Source organism: Nicotiana tomentosiformis, chromosome 6 (assembly GCF_000390325.3).
Source record: "Nicotiana tomentosiformis chromosome 6, ASM39032v3, whole genome shotgun sequence".
Classification (NCBI taxonomy): Eukaryota; Viridiplantae; Streptophyta; class Magnoliopsida; order Solanales; family Solanaceae; genus Nicotiana; species Nicotiana tomentosiformis.
The window spans coordinates 130,585,185-130,605,841 of NC_090817.1; the positions used below are offsets into that span (position 1 = coordinate 130,585,185).

At 39.0% G+C, this 20,657-nt stretch overlaps 1 protein-coding gene across 1 annotated transcript; it reads left to right on the forward strand.

The window, feature by feature from the left end:
- The first annotated feature begins 5,642 nt into the window (after positions 1-5,642).
- LOC138894775 (uncharacterized) lies at positions 5,643-12,596 on the forward strand. The gene is made up of 4 exons (XM_070179501.1): positions 5,643-6,901; positions 7,237-7,764; positions 7,885-8,269; positions 12,381-12,596. The coding sequence occupies exons 1-4, from the start codon at positions 5,643-5,645 to the stop codon at positions 12,594-12,596; spliced, it is 2,388 nt and encodes a 795-aa protein (XP_070035602.1).
- The last annotated feature ends 8,061 nt before the right edge of the window (positions 12,597-20,657 follow it).

Consider the following 20,657-nt stretch of genomic DNA (forward strand, 5'->3'; position numbering starts at 1 on the left):
TAACCTAGGTTTTGATAAAAATGAGATTGTAATCACAAAAATGGTTATGAAATGGGATGAAAATTGTATACTTGAGTTCCTAAGGTTATGGGTAACGATTTCTTTCAAAAATTTCCGGAATCCGGGCACGTGGGCCTTTGGTGAATTTTAGGAATTCTTCCAATTTGGGATTGGGTAATCACTTTAATAGCTAGAATATGAACTTTTGAGCACATATTGATTATTTTATGTAATATTTGACTAGTTTCGAGTCGTTTGGCACCGAATTGAGGGTTTAAAGCATAGTTGTGGACCGAAAAGTAAGCTTTGAGATGAGGTAAGTCTCTTGTTTAACCTTGTAAGAGGGAACTCTTCCCCTTAGGTGTATCTTTGTTGTGAATGATATGTGTGGGGAGCTACGTATGCACTAGGTGACGAGAGTCCGTACGTAGCTGTATTCTATGTGATGTCCGGGTGGACTTATGCCTACAACATGCCTTATTTGCACTGTTATGTTGGTTATGCACATTTACTGCTTTGAAATGAGCTAAGATTAAGGATTTAAATATTTAAAGTCTCTAGTTTAGATTTCTTGTGTTTGGAAAGAATTTAAGGATTTTATGAGAACTCTGCCAATATTATGTTCACTCGCGTCACAAGTATTTCCACGAGCGAGGTAAACATTCCTCTATTCTCATGGAAGAGCGTCGTTTGCCTCGGCAGGTTAATAGATGCATCTATGGTTCGTTCGACCCTTGGCAGTGCACAGTATATTTCCGGTTCGGTCCGTACGATCTCGGCATAAATCATGCGTGATAATACTCGAAGCCTAACTTTTACTTCATATTAATTTATGGCTTGAGCGGTTACTATTATTTAAAGGACATGAATTGATTCGAAATTATTGTTAGTAAAGGGAGTTATTATTCACTGCTTTTTACTGTGTGGTATTAATTATTTACATAATCCATGCTTATTTATGATTTCCGCATTTTTATTTATAGCCCATAGTAAGTGTCTATGTCGACCCCTCGTCACTAATTCTTCGAGGTTAAACTTGATACTTACTGAGTACATGTTGTTTATGTACTCACACTATACTTCTGCACTAACCGTGCATGATATGAGGTAGGTGCATCTAGTGGACATACCTGCGCACACCCCCGTTAACCGGAGGCCTAGTGGTGAGCTGCATTCTGAGTCGTTTTACTGTACCTAGAGCCTTTCTTTTGTACTTATTCTCCGTCTATGTTATTTCAGACAATACTTAGACTTTTGTATATTCTACTAGTGCTCATACACTTGTGACACCAGATGTCACGACCCAATTTCACTTGTAGGTCGTGATGACGCCCAACACTACAGCTAGGCAAGCCAACTAATAAATTAAACATACATTGATAAAATTTAAAACCAAGAAAATATAAACACAAACTCTACCAATGTGTGTGCCAAGACCTGATGTCACAAGTGAATGAGCATCTAGTAGATTATACAAAACTCCAAATACTGTCTGAAATGAAATAGACAGAATGTAAATATAAGAAGAGACACTGGTAGCTGCAGAACGGCTCAGAAAGGCAGCTCACCACTATGCCTCGGGATGACGTGGGTATGTGATGATAGGTCCTCCACTAGTACCTGTCTCAGGTCCTGCACAAAAAAGTACAGCAAGTGTAGTATGAGTACGTAAACAACGTGTACCCAGTAAGTATCAAGCCTAATCTCAAAGTGGTAGAGACGAGATGGCCGACTTTGATACTCACTAAGGGTCAATAATAATAACTGAAATAAAACTAGGATATTTAATTCAACATGATTTACAGAATTTACAATAATCTATTTAATCAGCAGAAATAATCAAATTTCCTTCAAATGTAACAATTCTCAATATATTAATTAAATTCTCTCAATTCAAATAATTTCCAATTTATCAAGTAAACCTCATTCATAGGAGTAACAATTAATTCCTTAACAAGCAAGAATAATAATTCATTAAATTTCAAAGATTTTTCAATTTATTAATTAGCTTCATAAGCTGAAATAAATTATTAAAGTATCGTGTAATTATTATTATTAAGTACGATTTCTGCCGAGGACGTACGATCCGATCCAAAGTATCATGTACACTGCCGAGGGACGTACGGCGCGATCCATAGATGCATCTATCCTGCCGAGGCGTTCGGCCCGCTCCACAAGAAAGGAGGACATTTTCTTATGTGCCTCCGGAAGGAGAGTATGTTTATTATAAGATAAATTTGGGAGGAGAATAATTTCTTTTAACAATTAATTGATTTAAACAAAAATTAAGCATATGAGATTTCCATCCTTTAATATCTTTATCTAACAATTTACAATATATTCATATATATCAATTAATATTAATTAATCAAAGAATACAATTTATACAATTAAGGCATGCTTTGAGTCCTAAACTACCCGGACTTTAGCATTAATAGTAGCTACGCACGGACTCTCGTCACCTCGTGCGTACGTAGCCCCCACAATTTAGCAACAATTGTTTAATCTTAATCACCTATGAGGTAGTTTCCCCCTCACAAGATTAGTCAAGAGACTTACCTCGTCTTGCTCCAATTTAATCCACTATAGGGCCTTTTCCACGATTATCCAACTCTGTCTGGCTCGAATCTAGCCAAAATAATTCGATAAAATCACTAAATATTATAGAAATCAATTCTATAAGAAAATACTATATTTTAAAGAAAAGATCCCGAAATTAATTAAAAATTCGCCCGCGGGGCCCACATCTCGGAATCCGGCGAAAGTTATGAAATCCGACAACCCATTCAATTACGAGTCCAACCATACTAGTTTCACTCAAATCCGTCTCCGAATCGATACCGAAATCTCAAAATTTCGTTTCTATGAGATTTCTAAACTATTCCAAATTTCAATCTCAAAACACTAATTAAACTGTGAAAACAATGATATACTTGTATATGTAGACCAAATCCGAGTTAGAATCACTTACCCCAATGTTTTTCCCTTAAAAATCTGCCAAAAGTCGTCTCTGCTCAAGCTCAAGTTCGTTAAAAATGACAAATGGGACGAATGCCCTCTTTTTATAAAACTGCCCAGCAGCCTTCGGAACTGGTCCTCGAACTGGGCCTCGATCGCGGCTTCTATCATAGGCTCGAGCCTGGACCTCGGTCATGGCCTCGATCAGGGCATTGAGGCTGGGCCGTCGATCATAGCCTCAATCATGGCATCGAGCTTGAGCCTTAGATTGTGACCCTCGATCTTGGGTCTCGATCCTGGCCCTCGAGCCTTGCCTTCGATCATGACCCTCGAGTTGGACCTTCGATCATGGCCCTCGAGCTGGACCTTCGATTATGGCTTCGATACACAAGCTCGAGCCTGTGCCTCGTCAACCCTGGGCTCGATACCTGGGCTCGATATCTGGCTCGATATCTGGGCTCAATCACAGCCCAGAATGTCCAACAGAAGAGGAAAAATTGCAGCAGCTTTTTAACTCAAATTTTTGATCCGTTAACCATTCCAAACTCACCCTAGGCCCTCGGGACCTCAACCAAATATACCAACAAGTCCTAAAACATCATACGAACTTAGTCGAACCTCTAAATCATATCAAACAATGCTAAAACCATGAATCATACCCCAATTCAAGCTTAATGAAACTAAGAGCTTTCAACTTTTACACTCAATGTCGGAACCTATCAAATCAACTCCGATTGACCTCAAATTTTACACACAATTCATAAATGACATAACGGAGCTGTGAAAATTTTCAGAACTGGATTCCGACCCCGATATCAAAAAGTCAACTCATCGGTCAAACTTCCAAACTTAAATTCTTGTTTTAGCCATTTCATGCCTAATTTAACTACGGACTTCCAAATAAAATTCCGAACCCGCTCCTAAGTCCAAAATCACCATACGGAGCTGTTGGAATCATCAAAATTCTATTCTGGGGTCATTTTTAGATAATTAGACATCCGGTCACTATTTAAACTTAAACATTTTAATTTTTTTCAAAATCCCATATCTCGGGCTAGGGACCTCGGAATTTGATTTCGGGCATACGCCCAAGTCCCAAATCATGATACGGACCTACCGGAACTATCAAAATACTGATCCATGCTCGTCTGCTCAAAATGTTACTCAATTGAGTTGTAAAGCTCTAATCCACATTTTAAATCCATTTTTCACATAAAGGCTTTTCATGAAATTTTACGGATTGTGCATGCAAGTCGAGGAATAATAAATAGTACTTTTCGAGGTCTTAGAATACATAATTAATTATTAAATTTAAAGATGACATTTTGGGTCATCACACCAGATCTTGGCACATACTCTAGTAGACTTTGCGATTTTGGGGTATTTACATGTTTATGCTGCATTCAGTGTTATCAGTTTTACCATCGACTCTTCATTTCTCAAATTTTTAAAAAATGGTTTTTAATTACTTGGAAATTTATTAAAAGAAGAAATAACGTAGTAACTTCATCGTAGGCTTGCCTAGCGATGATGTTAGGTGCCATCATGGCCTATAGGAGAAATTGGGTCGTGACAACATGGTATCAGAGCACTAGGTTCACGTAGGTCTCACAAGTTATGAGCAGGCCTAATAAAGTCTTGCAGATTAGTGCGGAGACATCCGTACGTATCTTCGAGCGGCTATAGGGTGTTAGAAAACTACTCTTTCTTTATCTCCTATCATGCAGTTGACGTATTACTAAGTATTTTTTTTCTCATTCTCTCACAGATGGTGAGAACGTGCACAAAAGATGTACCAGACCATGGAGGAGCTGCTCCCCCTGTTGCGAGAGGCCGAGGCAGAGGCAGAGGCCGAGGGAGGGCTCCAGTTTGTGGTAAAGGACGGGGGCATCCTAGAGTTGCTCCAGTTACACCACCGGTGGATCTAGTAGAGGATCCCATTATTGGGGAGCAGGGTGAAGTGCTTGCACCAGGACCAACCCCGATGGATTTCATGTCCGCACTGGGATTCTAGGAGGTCATGGGTCGTATGCTACAGTTCATGGATTCTATGACTCATGCTGGTTTATTTCCAATAGACCCTACCACATCTCAGGCGGGAGGGAGAGCATAGACCCCTATCGCTCAGGATTCAGGGCATGTAGCTGCCGTATATCAGACCCCGTGCGCACTGCCCGTGGATGGAGCTCAGCTAGTTACAATAGCCATACCTGAGCCCATACCAACTGCGGCCGGCGATCTGCATAGGCTAATGGACAGATGGACCCGGCTATAACCTCCTGTCTTTGGAGGTGAGTGACACGAGGTGCATGAACAGACTGCACAACATGAGGATATTGGAGTCTCACAGGGTGGATTTCACTACTTTCCAGCTGGAGGGCAGGGCTCGTAGATGGTGGCAGTCATATCTTCTTGGCAGACCAGAAAGTTCTCCTCCCATGACTTGGGACCAGTTCACACGCCTCTTATTGGACAGATATATTCCACCCTCTCGGAGTGAAGAGTTGCGACTTCAGTTTGAGCAGCTCCAACATGGCCATATGTTAGTGACTGACTATGAGGCGAGATTCTCTGAGTTGTCTCGTCATACACTTATGATACTTCTGACTAATGCAGAGAGAGCGCGGAGGTTTGTTGCAAGATTGCACTCTACCAGCTAGGCCACTGTGGCCCGAGAGGTTGAGATGGGCACTTCTTACGAGCTAGTTGTAGATATAGCTCGGAGGATCGAGGGCGCACGTCAGCGTGCTCGGGAGCAGGCTATGAGGGATACGCGGTTTTGGTATTCCGGAGAGTTCAGTAGAGCCCCGGCTGGGGGCATGGGTGAGTTTGTGAGAGGTCAGTCTAGCAAGCCTACATATCCAGCACCGCCGCCTCCTCGGGGTGCTCCAGTGCGACCTTATTTTAGTGCCGTGCCAGAGAGTTCTTACCGCCTGCCAGCTCTTCAGGGATCCTCTAGTGGGTATTCAGGCCATCGGGGTCAGGCTTTTGGTCATCAGTCCGCAGTTCTGAGAGGTTGTTATGAATGTGGGGATCCTAGCCACATGAAGAGGTTTTATCCTAGACTTCAGGGCAAGGCAGTGCAGCGGGGACACCAGTCTATAATTACAGTACCAGCTGCCCCATCAGCCGTCCGACCGCCCAGAGGCGGAGGTCAGGTGGGTAGGGGCCGTCCTAGAGGTGGAGGTCAGACAGGAGAAGGCCAGTCAAGTGGCGCTCCAGCTAGATTCTATGCTTTTCCGGCTAGACCAGATGCAGTGGCCTCAGATGCCGTGATCACATGTATTATTTCTGTTTGCGGTAGGGAAACTTCGGTACTATTTGATCCAGGGTATACCTATTTGTATGTTTCATATTTGTTTGCTCATTTCCTGGGTGTTTCTCGGGAGTCCTTGGGTACTCCTGTTTATGTGTCCACTCCAGTGGGCAATTTTGTTGTTGTGGATCGGATCTACCAGTCCTGCATTGTTAATTTCTATGGTTATAAGACCCGAGCGGATCTTCTGTTGCTTGATATGATCGAATTTGAGGTCATCCTGGGAATGGATTGGTTATCTCCATATCACGCCATCCTTCATTGCCATGCCAAGACTGTTACCCTGGGGATGCCAGAGGTTCCTAAATTGGAGTGGAAGGGTTCGTCTGTCAGTACACCTAGTCGGGTTATCTCTTTTCTGAAGGATCGACACATGGTCGAGAAGGGGTGCTTAGCTTATCTAGCCTATATTCGGGATACTACCATAGAGACTTCGGCAATTGATTCAGTGCCCATGGTCCGGGAGTTCTCCGATATGTTTCCTTCTGATCTTCCAGGCATGCCACTAGATCGTGATATTGATTTTTGTATTGATTTGGCTCCAGGTACCCAGCCTATATCTATTCCACCGTACTGCATGGCTCTGAGAAAGATGAAGGAGCAGCTTGAGGAGTTGCTAGCAAAAGGGTTTGTCAGACCGAGTGTATCGCCCTGGGTGCACCAGTGTTATTTGTGAAAAAAAAAGATGGGACTATGCGGATGTGCATTGTTTACCGCCAGTTGAACAAGGTTACCATTAAGAACAAGTACCCGTTGCCGCGTATTGATGACTTGTTTGACTAGTTGCAGGGTGTTAGGGTGTTCTCTGAGATCGACTTGAGATTGGGGTATCATCAGCTAAAGATTCGGGATTCCGATGTCCCAAAGATGGCTTTCCGGACTAGATATGGCCATTATGAGTTTTTAGTGATGTCATTTGGCTTGACTAAAGCCCTGGCGACATTTATGGATTTGATGAACAGGGTGTTCAGGCCGTATATTGATTCGTTTCTCATTGTCTTCATTGATGATATTTTGATCTACTCACGTAGCATGGAGGAGCACGAGCAGCATCTGAGAGTGGTACTCCAGACCTTGCGGGAACAGAAGCTATATGCTAAGTTCTCCAAGTATGAGTTGGGGCTAGATTCTGTGGCATTCTTGAGACATGTTATATCGGGCGAGGGTATGAAGGTTGATCCTAAGAAGATCGAGGCAGTTCAGAGTTGGCCTCGTCCAACCACAACGACTGAGATCAGAAGCTTCATAGGGTTAACAGGTTATTATCATCTGTTTGTGGAGGGCTTCTCATCTATTGCAGCACCTTTGACGAGATTGACCCAGAAGGGTGCTCTGTTCCTATGGTCCGACGATTGTGAGGCGAGCTTTCAGAAGCTTAAGACCGCCTTGACTTCAGCACTGGTGTTAGTGTTTCCTTCCAGTTCAGGGATGTATACGGTGTATTGCAACGCTTCACGTGTTGACTTGGGTTATGTATTGATGCATGAGGGGTGAGTTATTACATATACTTCACGTCATCTGAATACCCACGAGAAGAATTACCTTGTACATGATTTGGTGTTGGCAGCGATTATTCATGCTCTTAAGATCACGAGGCATTATCTTTATAGGGTGTTCTATGAGGTTTACACCAATCATCGCAGCCTGCAACATTTGTTCAAGCAGAGGGATCTCAATTTGAGGCAGTGCATGTGGCTTAAGTTACTGAAAGATTATGATATCACCATCCTTTATCACCCGAGCAAGGGGAATGTAGTTGCAGATGCCTTGAGCAGAAAGGCAGAGAGTATAGGTAGTTTGGCATTCATTTCAGTGGAGGAGAGGCCACTAGCTTTGGACATTCAGTCCTTAGCTAATAGAATTGTGAGGTTGGATATTTTAGAGCCCAGCCAAATTCTTGCATGCGTTGTCGCCCAGCTTGATGATCTGCACTTGTTGGTTCTCAGAGAGACGGTACTACAGGGTGGTTTAGGGGGGTTACTATCAGTGAGGATGGTATTTTGCGACTTCAGGGTCGCCTATGTGTTCTTAATGTTGATGGCCCGAGGGAGAAGATCCTAGAGGAATCACACAGTTCTTGGTATTATATTCATCCAGGTGATATGAAGATGTATCGCAACCTGAGGCAGCATTATTGGGGGCGTCGGATGAAGAAGGACATAGTTAAGTATGTTGCAAGGTGTCTAAATTGCCAGCAGGTCAAGTATGAGCATCATAGGCTAGGTGGCCTACTTCAGCGGATGACTATACTTGAGTGGAAATGGGAGCGCATTACTATAGACTTTGTAGTTGGGTTGCCGCGGACCTTGCGGAATTTTGATGCAGTTTGGGTCATTGTTGATAGGTTGACCAAGTCGGTACACTTCATTCCGGTTGTGACCAGGTATACTTCAGAGAGGTTGGCCCAGATTTACATTCAGGAGATAGTTCGGTTGCATGGTGTGCCTGTTTCCATCATATCAGATAGAGGCCCTTAGTTTACTTCACATTTCTGGAGAGCAGTACAGAGTGAGTTGGGGACCCGGGTAGAGCTCAGCACAACTTTTCATCCGCACACCGACGGGCAGTCGGAGCGGACAATTCAGATCTTGGAGGACATGCTCAGAGCATGTGTGATTAACTTTCGAGGGTAGTGGGATCGGTTCTTGCCTTTGGCCGAGTTTTCTTACAACAACAGTTATCAGTCCAGTATCGAGATAACTCCATTTGAGGCATTATATGATCGGCGATGTCGTTCACCCATCAGATGGTTTGAGCCCGGCGAGGCTAAGTTATATGGTACTGATTTGGTGAAGGATGCCTTGGAAAAGGTAAAGTTGATTCAAGAACGACTTCGCACAACACAGTACAGTTAGAAGAGTTATGCGGATCAAAGGGCGCGTGATTTATCATTTATGGTGAGCGAGGAGCTTATTTTGAAAGTCTCGCCGATGAAGGGAATCATGAGATTAGGGAAGAAAGTCAAATTTAGCCGAAGGATTATAGGCCCATTTGAGGTGTTGAAACGATTTAGGGAGGTTGCTTATGAGCTTGCTTTGCCTCCCAGTATATCTGGAGTTCATCCGGTTTTAAATGTGTCTATGCTTCGGAGGTATCATGCCGAAAGGTCGCATGTGTTAGACTTCAGCACGGTTCAGCTAGATGAAAGCCTGGGTTATGAGTAGGAACCGGTTGCCATTGCTCACAGGCAGGTTTGCCAGTTGAGGTCCAAGAAGATTTATGTGGTAAAAGTTTAGTGGAGAGGCCAACCAGTCGAGGAGGTGACTTGGGAGGCCGGGGAGGTCATGCAGAGCAAATATCCACACTTATTCGGCGCTTCACGTATGATTCTAGACCAGTTCGAGGACGAACGTTTATTTAAGAGATGGAGAATGTAACGACCCAACCGGTCATTTTGCTTTCTAGAATCCCGCTCCCCTAAATAAGACTCCTCGTATGTGCTTTTACTATTTTATGACTTGCGGAGATGGTTAGTTCGGGATTTGGAAGGGTTCAGGTTGAAATCGGAACACTTGGTTCCTTAGTTTGACTTAAAAAAGGCTAAGTTTGACTTCGGTCAATGTCTTGAGTAAACGACCTCGGAATCAAGATTTGACGGTTCCAATAGGTTAGTATGATGATTTTGGACTTGGGCGTTTGTTCGAATCGGGTTTTGGAAGACCTGGGAGCGTTTCGGCGCTTGATAGTTAAAGTTCACTATTTGAAGGTTTTAATGTTCTTTAAATTTGGGTTGGAGTAGGTTCTTGTGTTATCGAGGTCCATTTGGAATTCCGAGCCTGGGAATAGTTCTGTATGGTGATTTAAGACTTACACGCAAAATTTAGTGTGATTCCGAGTAGTTTTAGTATGATTCGGTACGTTCGGAGTAAGTTTGAAGAACTTGAAGTTCTTGAGTTGAATCAATTTGGTTTGGGGTATGATTCTTTGTTTTGATATTGTTTTATGCGTTCTGAGGGTTTGAACGAGTCCGTTTTACAATTTCAAACTTGTTGGTATGTTCAGGCGGGGCATTGGGGGCCCTGGGTGTTAATCGGACGAGGCTCGAACCAAATTTGAACTTAGGAGCAATGATTGAAGCTTCTAGCCTCTGGTGTAACCGCACCTGCGCATGGACAGCCGTAGGTGCAATCTCATAGAAGCGAGCAAGAAGCCGCAAAATCATTCCAGTGGGGGGCAGCTCAGAAGCCGCAGAAGCGGAGTTATTGGGCGCACCTGCGGGCGCGCAAGTGCGATGGATTAAGCCGCAGACGCGACGCGGGAGTCGCAGAAGCGGGAAAATGGTCCGCAGGTGCAGATTTTGGCTCAACTGGAAGAGACCGCATCTGCGAGGATTTTTCCGCTGATGCGGGACTGTAGAAGCGGGCGTACCTCCGCAAGTGCAAAAATCACAGAAGGTAGAACCTTCATTTAAATCGGGGTTTGAGTATTTTGACTCATTTTCTTCATTCTTGGGGTGAATTTTGGAGCTTTTGGAGAGGAGTTTTCACCTATCACTTTGACGTAAGTAATTCCCACCTAATGTAAGTTTAATACATAGATTATGGGTAGATTATAATATATAAATTGTGAAAATCAAGGGTTTAGATGAAAAACCTAGGTTTTGATAAAAATGAGATTTTAACCATGAAAATGGTTTTTCGAATGGGATAAAAATTGTATACTTGAGTTCCTAAGGTTATGGGTAATGATTTCCTTCAAAAATTTTCGAAATCCGAGCACGTGGGCCCAGGGTGAATTTTAGGAATTCTTCCAATTTGGGATTGGGTAATCACTTTAATAGCTAGAATATGAACTTTTGAGCACGTATTGATTATTCTATGTAATATTTGACTAGTTTCGAGTCGTTTGGCACCGAGTTGAGGGTTTAAAGCAAAACTGTGGACCAGAAAGTAAGCTTTGATACGTGGTAAGTCTCTTGCCTAACCTTGTAAAAAGGAACTCTTCCCCTTAGGTGTATCTTTGTTGTGAATGATATGTGTGGGGAGCTACGTACGCACTAGGTGACGAGAGTCCTTGCCTAGCTATATTTTACATGATGTACGGGTAGACTTAGGTCTACACCATGCCTTGTTTTGACTATTATGTTGGTTATGCATATTTACTGCTTTGAAATGAGCTGAGATTAAGGATTTAAATATTTAAAGTCTCTAGTTTAGATTTCTTGTGTTTGGAAAGAATTTAAGGATTTTATGAGAACTCTGACAATTTTATGTTCACTCGCGTCGCAAGTATTTCCACGAGCGAGGTAAACTTTCCTCTACTCTTACGGGAGCGGGCCGTTCGCCTCGACAGGTTAATAGATGCATCTATGGTTCGTGCCGTTCGACCCTCGGCAGTGCACAATATATTTCTGGATCGGGCCGTACAACCTCGGCATAAATCATGCGTGATAATACTCCAAGCCTAAGTTTTACTTCATATTAATTTATGGCTTGAGTGGTTACTATTATTTAAAGTACATGAATTGATTCACTGCTTGTTACTGTGTGGTATTAATTACTTACATAGTCCATGCTTATTTATGATTTCCGTATTTTTATTTATAGCCCATAGTAAGTGTCGATATCGACCCCTAGTCACTACTTCTTCGAGGCTAGACTTGATACTTACTGGGTACATGTTGTTTATATACTCACGCTACACTTCTGCACTAACCGTGCAAGATCTGAGGCAGGTGCATCTAGTGGACATACCGGCGCACACCCCCGTTACCCGGAGGCCTAGTGGTGAGCTGCATCCTGAGTCGTTCTGTAGTACCTAGAGCCTTTCTTTTGTATTTATTCCATGTCTATATTATTTCATACATTAGTTAGAGTTTTGTATATTCTACTAGTGCTCATACACTTGTGACACCAGATCTTGGCACACACTCTAGTAGATTTTGCGATTTTGGGGTATTTACATGTTTATGCTGCATTCAATGTTTTCATTTTTACCATTGACTCTCCATTTCTCAAATTTTAAACAAATGGGATTTAATTACTTGGAAATTGGTTAAAAGAAGAAATCATGTAGTAACTTCATCGTAGGCTTGCCTAGCGGCGACGTTAGGCACCATCACGCCTATAAGAGAAATTGGGTTGTGACATTTCCTGTAGGGAACTAGGTTTCACTTGGACGACTCGCCTATGTTTTGCTTGTAATGGTTCTGCTTGTGGAGAGGACAATCTTTGATAAAATGTCCGGGTTTCTGGCATTTGTGGCAGCAATCATAGCCTTTTGTTCTGCTAGAGCTGCCCTTTTTCTTAATACCTCAATTTCTATGGACCATTTTCTGAAACCTCCATGTCAAATAGGCAATGTCAGTATCATCACCACTTGAGTTACTGTTGTCTGCTTTGAGAACCAGGTTCTTCTCTTCTTTCATGATCCTTTTTCTTCTTCATTTTGTAGGTCTTCAGATTTTCAATGAGTTCGTCAATCATCAGCTTTTGCAGATCCCTTGCCTCCACGATAGCATTGACTTTGCTCTCCCAAGAACCAAGTAACACACTAAGTATTTTTCTGACCAGTTTGTTACTTGGGATAATCTCTCCTAGAGAATGAAACTCAATGATGATGGAAGTGAAGCGAGTATGCATGTCCTGAATGGACTCATCCTCCTTCATCTTGAAGAGTTCATACTCAGTAGTGAGTAAGTCAATTTTTGACTGCTTGACTTGAGTTGTACCTTCATGTGCGGTTTGGAGAGCATCCCACATCTCCTTGGCATATTGACACACTGAGATTCGGTTGTACTCATCTGGTCCAATACCACAGACGATGATCTTCTTTGCTCGAAAGTTTTTCTCGATAGCTTTGCGATCGGCATCATTGTACTCCTTCCTTGTCTTTGGAACTTGGACAGCTGTCTCGCCAATGATTTTCATAGGCACAAAGGGTCCATCACAAATGACATCCCAAAGATCCGAATCTTCAGCATGATAGAATCATGCATTCTTTTCTTCCACCATCCATAGTATTGTCTATTGAATCTTGGTGGTCTGTTGGTTGATTGACCTTCTTCAAAATTTGGTGAAGCAGCCATGTAGATCCTTTCTAGGTATTAGCCTTATAGAAAGAACCTGCTCTGATACTAATTGATGTAAACTAAGAGTCCACCGAACTGTATAGGTAACCTAGTTTTCTATCAGTTCTCACAAAACACACACACAACGGTAAGTAAATAACACAACAATATTTTACGTAAAACACTCCCAGCTCACGGAATTAAAAACCACGATCTACACTTGTAGGATTTCAACTTTACTAACCAAGAAACTTTAAATTACAACCTATTATAACCTAGGAATTAAACTCTTAATCCCTCACCTACTTGCAATAACTATATTGCAAGCCTCTTTGTAATAACTCTATTACAAAGCTCACCACTTTGACTAACTCTAGTCAAACACAACACGATTTATGATTTACAAAGGTATCCTACGAGATACTTCTAACTAAGTTGAGTAGGAGTTACAAGTGAATTACATTAACAAAGATACGACAATACTAAGGACACACGATGTACTCAATGCTGGGATTTGGTCCATTGTTCTGTTGTTGCTTTATTCTTCAAGCCTTGAGTGAATGAAGGTGGCTGCACACTTGAGAGTAAATTATGTTTTGATGTTTGCAAGTGTGTGTAATCCCTTACCTCATGTTGGTAATATATAAGTGATGTCACTAGGATGATGCAAGCAAGTGTCCGGTACACAACATGCTTCAATAATGACTGTTGCACTGTTGCGTATGCAGTGCAACAACTTTAACAGCTGTAAAGAGTTGACTTGTACTGTGACCGGTGGAGTTGATAGCCATCTGTTCCCTCTGTTGTTCCCTTAACTGATTTCATTGGAACTTGTACCAGACATGTGACTTGTTATTCTGAGCACGGAGAGACTTTGTATCAGGTTCCCTATCTATTTTTCATATGAAGTTTGTTAAATCATCAAAACACAAAGGCACATAACATATCAAATTACATATATCAAATTATTTAATTTATTGTCGCAATTTAGACGTCGATATCCTAGTCCTTTTAAACATATTTAGGGGTTGTTTGGCATAATGGTAGGATAAATCAATGATATCTCATATGATTAACTATTTCGGGATTATTATCCTTATCTCTTGTACCAAACGACCCTTTAATTCTTTAACTATAATATAATAGTCATACATTTATATTAAAAATTTCAATGAATCAAAAAGACAGTATCAGAATGACATCACTCGTGATGATCCTCTAGCTCCAAATGGTCCAGCAAAATGCTAGAAATATGAAAGCTATAATATATTGTGTGAGCTCGTTATGAATAATAAATAGTATAAGAAATTAATGTTATGAAATATAGCTCAAAGTAACAATATAGAACAAGAAAAAAAATAAGCTAAGAGATATAGAGAGAAAGAGATGAGAGATTTTTATTTCTTCTTCAATTGTGTGTATTTTCTTATCTATTACAAGACCTTTATATAGGCATGAAAAGTGAAGAAAAATATGACATTGAATATGTCATTAAGCATTTGAGAAGATCATGGAGGAAGAGTAGACATCCACCATAATTTGATTTTTCTTATAACACTCCCCCTTGGATGTCCATAGATAACGTGCCTCGTTAAAACCTTATTAGGAAAAAACCCTATGGGAAAAAATCCTAGTGAAGGAAAAAAAGTACGCATGTTTAGAAATACGCCTTTTGGTTGCCTCGTTAAAAACCTTGCAAGAAAAATCCAGTGGGACAAAACCTTGTAAGGGAAAAAGAGTACAACGCGTATTAACCCCCCTGATGAGAGTATCAATTCACATCCTTGAGCCTTCATATCCCAATCTTGTACACTAGTTTCTTGAAGGTTGACGTCGGTAGAGATTTGGTGAACAAGTCAGCCATATTATAACTTGAACGGATCTGTTGCACATTGATATCACCATTCTTTTGAAGATCATGTGTGAAAAATAACTCTGGTGAAATTTGCTTTGTCCTATCCCCTTTTATGAATCCTCCCTTCAATTGGGCTATGCATGCTGCATTGTCTTCATACAAAATTGTGGGTAGTTTGTCACACTTCAAACCACATTTGTCTCGAATAAGGTGTATTATAGACCTCAACCATACACATTCTCGACTTGCTTCATGAATAACAATTATCTCAGCATGATTAGATGAAGTAGCCACGAATGATTGCTTAGTCGATCGCCAAGATATGACAGTGCCTCCATATGTAAACACATAGCCTGTTTGAGATCGAGCCTTGTGTGGGTCAGATAAATACCCAGTATCGGCATAACCAACAAGATCGGGACTATAATCATTGCCATAAAATAATCCCATATCGGTAGTCCTTTTTAGATACCGCAATATGTGTTTGATTCCATTCTAATGTCTCCTTGTAGGAGCAGAGTTATATCTTGTTAAGACATTAACTGAAAAAGTTATGTCAAACCTTGTAATGTTAGAAAGATACATTAGTGCACCAATTGCACTAAGATATGGTACTTCGGGACCAAGAAGCTCTTCGTTATTTTCATGAGGTCGGATTGGATGTGCTTTATCCATATAAAATCGCTTTAAAATCTTTTTAGTGTATGTTGATTGATGGACAAAAATTCCATCTTTCATATACTCAATTTGTAGACCAAGTCAAAATTTTGTCTTTCCAAGATATTTTATTTCAAATCCTTTCTTTAAATAGTCTACTGCTTTAGGAAGCTCTACTGATTTAGGAAGCTCCCTAGGAGTTCCAATGATATTTAAATCATCAACATACATGGTGATTATAACAAATTTAGATCCAGATCTTTTTATGAAGACACAAGGACAAATTGAATCATTCTTGTACCCTTCTTTCAACAGGTACTCACTCAGGTGATTATACCACATGCGCCTTAATTGTTTCAATCCGTATAAGGATTTTTGAAGATTTATTTAATAAATTTCTTGAAAACCTTAATATGTTTCAGAACAATTTAAATCCTTCAAAGATTTCCATTATACGCATATCACATTTTTCTTGTATTGCAAGATTAAAACTTGAAATGGCGACATCCACCATAGGAGAATATGTCTCTATATAATCAATGCCAGGATATTTACAAATCTTCTTGTGACACAAGTCGTCTTTATGTCTATCGACTTGACCTTTTTGTTTCGCACAAGAACACATTTATACCTCCACTGGCTTTATACTTTCAGGTGTTGGGACTATCCGTCTAACTTCATATTTTTTAGGTGTAATCAATTTTCATTGCGTATTTTTCATTTGGCATATCATTTATCTGTCCAAATTTCATGATAGATTTGAGCTCAAGATCCTCGTCAATATTAATAATATTGAGCGCTACATTATATTAACAATATCGTCGACGGTCATTTTATATTGGTTCTACTATTACCCAATAAAGACATAACTTATTGAGATCTCTTTATCTTATTATTTTCAGGTACTTGAGCCTCTCCCATGAGGTCTTATGAAGTGTTATGTCGTGGTGCTCTTCTAGAGCACTTGCCTCCTTATTATGACCATCTTGAACATTTGCTCCTCTCCTTCTTCAAGGAGTTTTATCTTTGGAACCGATTAGTCTATTATGCTTCATGCATGCCATAGACTCTATTCATTATGAACTTAATTTTATTTGGAGCATTAGCAACTGAATATGACATTTAGCTTTGGGTCAGCAAATACGACTGATAATATTTTGCAAATGAATTATCACTTGAACTTCAAGTTCCCATTTTCTCGTACGAGGATCTAAATGTACTCATAATAATTCATTACATGCATTACTTTTTCAGCTGCCCATTTTCTTCCCCTATTGTTGGGTTCACCAACACATATCCCTAGCCTTATTTGGGGATCCATCTTTGTGCATTGTGGTGGAACAACTAAATCATATAGCACATTCATATTTCTAGATGGAAATTATTTGGTTCCTGACCCTGAACCGATTGTGATAGGGAAAGCTTATCATAACTTGGCTAGATGTGTACAAGTGCTGTTATATATTAAATAATACATCACATACCAAATTTTATTTTGGCAGTTTTGTTCTCATAACCAATGGTTTAGATATAATTGGAGGCATATAATTTCTGCTAAACCAACTTGGATTTAAACCAGTATTATCAAGATAAATCATCATAATTTATATTCTGGAACCGTGCTCTAATAATTTGAGCAATCAATCTTGCAAAAGCCAAACTGCAAGTTGATAACAAATGCACATGTGACCAAAGAATAGATACATCTATTAAAATTATATAATAGTAAACGGTCCACATGGAAGGTGACTGAACCCATATATTTATCACCTTTTATTCGTTCCAAAAATCAAGGGATTCAATCCTAACCTTAACTGGTATATCATGAGAATAAGCAGCACAAGAGAATTCTTGAAGAATCTTATATTTCTTCAATATATTCCAATGTAATTCTCAATTAATTTTTCGCATCATAATTAAACTGAGATGGTCAACCGGTCATGCCAACTAATATTTGTTTCAGTAAACCTCTAGTTTATTTGTTACATATGATTCCATCATCATGCTTATATTTATGTAGTACAAATAGAAAGAAAATCGGATAATCTTTTATATTTACCCGTTATGATTATAGAAATATGAAGATATTCAATATTCCTTTCATTTATAGTCTCAATATCCAAACCACTTTGACTTATACATTTGAAACTCAAAAAATTTCTTTTGAGACTTTACAATATCAATGTCGTGAATAATTTTATTTATCTGGGTAGTAACAAATTAATTTTTCCGGAGCTCTTAACAAATTTTGTACTACAAGATTTTTTGTCACACCATTCATATGGTAAATGTCTCCTTCACGGAGAAAATTATATCATAACAAATTATCATGGTCAAAATCATCATAAGCAAAATCATTTCTTGCTTTAATTTTGCCTTTAATAACCTTTTATAAGGCACACTAAATTATTTTTTGGCGTATCACATGTACGCGACCAATGACATATTCATGTAACCACACAATAATATTTATTCTCTTTATTTTACTCAAACCTCCCTTAGAGGTGAGTTGTGTGGTATTCATCTAATCATGCATTTCATGTCTTTATTCATTACTTTTATCACATATTACCACATTCACCGTTAGGAATGGGTCTACATTCTCAATGCTTATCACAAGTCACATTCTCTTCAAGAAATGGATCATAATCAGCGGCGTGCTTTATTATTTTTCATATCAATTTGATGGTAAATATTGCCTTCACATTTTGAAGGACTATTTTGAGAACCCTTATTGTTCTCCTTTTATAATCATAGTGGTGATTATTATTATTTTGGTCTTTGGAATATCCACGTTCATTATTCAACCACTTGTCTTCATTTAGACTTATTATGCGCCGCTACCACATTCACTTCAATAATGGAGCAAATCAAGTGGGGCAATATTCATGCCTTTTCATGAAAAATATATTATTTTTCTTTAGTCATCATTATATCATCAATATGGTATAGTGAGACTCAAACATAAAGGCATGTTAGGCCATAATGAATTGGGACTCAAGCCCAACTCTTATCATCATGGAGCATCAAGACTTGATCCTGATGTCTTACCCTCATGGTGTATTGAGACTTGAACTCATTGAAGTTGATATCATTAATAGCAAAGGACAAAAATAATTTCAAATACGAAAGAAATACTTACCTCTTGAGTTAAACTCTTCATAATGTCATTTGGATATAATTCTCAACAACAGACTTTCATCTACTCAAATCAGCTAAGTAATTAGTGTCAAACAGATATATGAAAATAAAAAATAATATTAAAAATTCACATGTGGTCTTTGCTGCAATAAGCTTACTTCAAGATGAAAGTGATATGACCAAAACATTAAAAAAAAATAATGTATCAAATAGAATAATATAGTACTACTAGTTACCATGCACTTTTGTGGAAACTAAGTATTATGCTCTCTAGAAAAACAAAGAGATATAGCATTTATCTACTACTATATGCTTTCCATATAGAAATGATTCAACATGTTAATTTGATAAGAAATATCATCAATGAAAAATTTGGTGTAGTACATACTTCTTGTACTAATATTTTATCTTATTAAAATAAAATAGTTACGAGTATTATTATCATTATATTATTATATATGACAGTAAGCTAATGTATAATCATTATACTAGGCATACTAAAATCGTATTATAAGGTAAAACCATAAGCATACATAATAAAGTATAATTTTAATTTTGTAGATTATTTAGTATACCGCATGTCATCTATTATTTAGTTCATGAAAATTTAACAATGTGACATCCTTAGTAGCCACATAAATACTAATTTTCTAATAACCGGACCATTGCTTATTCCAAATATTGATATAAACTTATATGGTTTAAAGTTCGGACTTGTTGCTGTAGCAGAAAGACGTGCTTGTAATACATAAGTGGAATTCAACCTTGAGGTTAGAGACTTCGTGCTGATAACGTGTTATGAAATATAGCTCAAAGTAACAATATAGAACAAGAAAAAAAACAAACTAAGAAATATAGAGAGAAAGAGAAGAGAGATTTTTATTTCTTCTTCAATTGTGTGTATTTTCCTATCTATTACAAGGGCCTTTATATAGGCATGAAAAATGAAGAAAAATATGTCATTGAATATGTCATTAAGCATAGAAATATGTTATTGAATATGTCATTAAGCATTTGAGAAGATCATAGAGGAAGAGTAGACATCCACCATAATTTGATTTTTCTTATAACAATTACAATATTTTTTCTTTTTAAGCACAGTTAACAGGACAAAGAAAATCTAATTGATTAAGACTTGGGAGTTCAGCAAAATTCAACTTGCGATTCTATTGTTCTAATTGTGATATTACCTTGTTTGACTAAAAGTCTTGCCTGCAAATTAATATATGACTATGTTGGTTCCGAAAAGGTTCAACTCCACTTATATGTGACGATCACATATATGATAATTGATAAGCTGATAAGGAGAACACAAACTATACAATTTTTACATTTTTTTATAGTTGATTTTGTTTAGATAAGCTACCGAGGAAACAGCCACATCGGAAGGGATAAATGAATAGGTTACGTAGACTTGTCAATTGAAGGACCTGTCGTGACGACTAAGCAGTTGAAATTTGATTCTTTGCAACAGAAAATTTCATTTCCAACTTTAAGCTATGAACAATTTTTTTTTCCCTCCAACCTAGCGAAGTAATGTCTATTTTGCTCTCTTTACACTACCAAATTCTCTTATATGTAATTTTTTTTGGGTATAATGAAAGAGAGATTAGCTGTTTAAACGAAGATGAATGAACCAATGTACCTCCCTATCAAAAAGAAAGGAGCACTTTTGTAGGGATTTTCCTTTCTTTAATCAGTGCATACGTTTTTTAAAGACA

What these genes read in the sequence shown, in the direction of transcription:
- LOC138894775 (XM_070179501.1), top strand. Translation starts at nt 5,643, where the DNA reads ATGGGCACTTCTTACGAGCTAGTTGTAGATATAGCTCGGAGGATCGAG. An exon ending in GAGGAGTTGCTAGCAAAAGG is followed by an intron (nt 6,902 to 7,236) that starts GTTTGTCAGACC and finishes TTTGATGAACAG; the next exon opens with GGTGTTCAGGCCGTATATTG. An exon ending in TATGTATTGATGCATGAGGG is followed by an intron (nt 7,765 to 7,884) that starts GTGAGTTATTAC and finishes TTATCTTTATAG; the next exon opens with GGTGTTCTATGAGGTTTACA.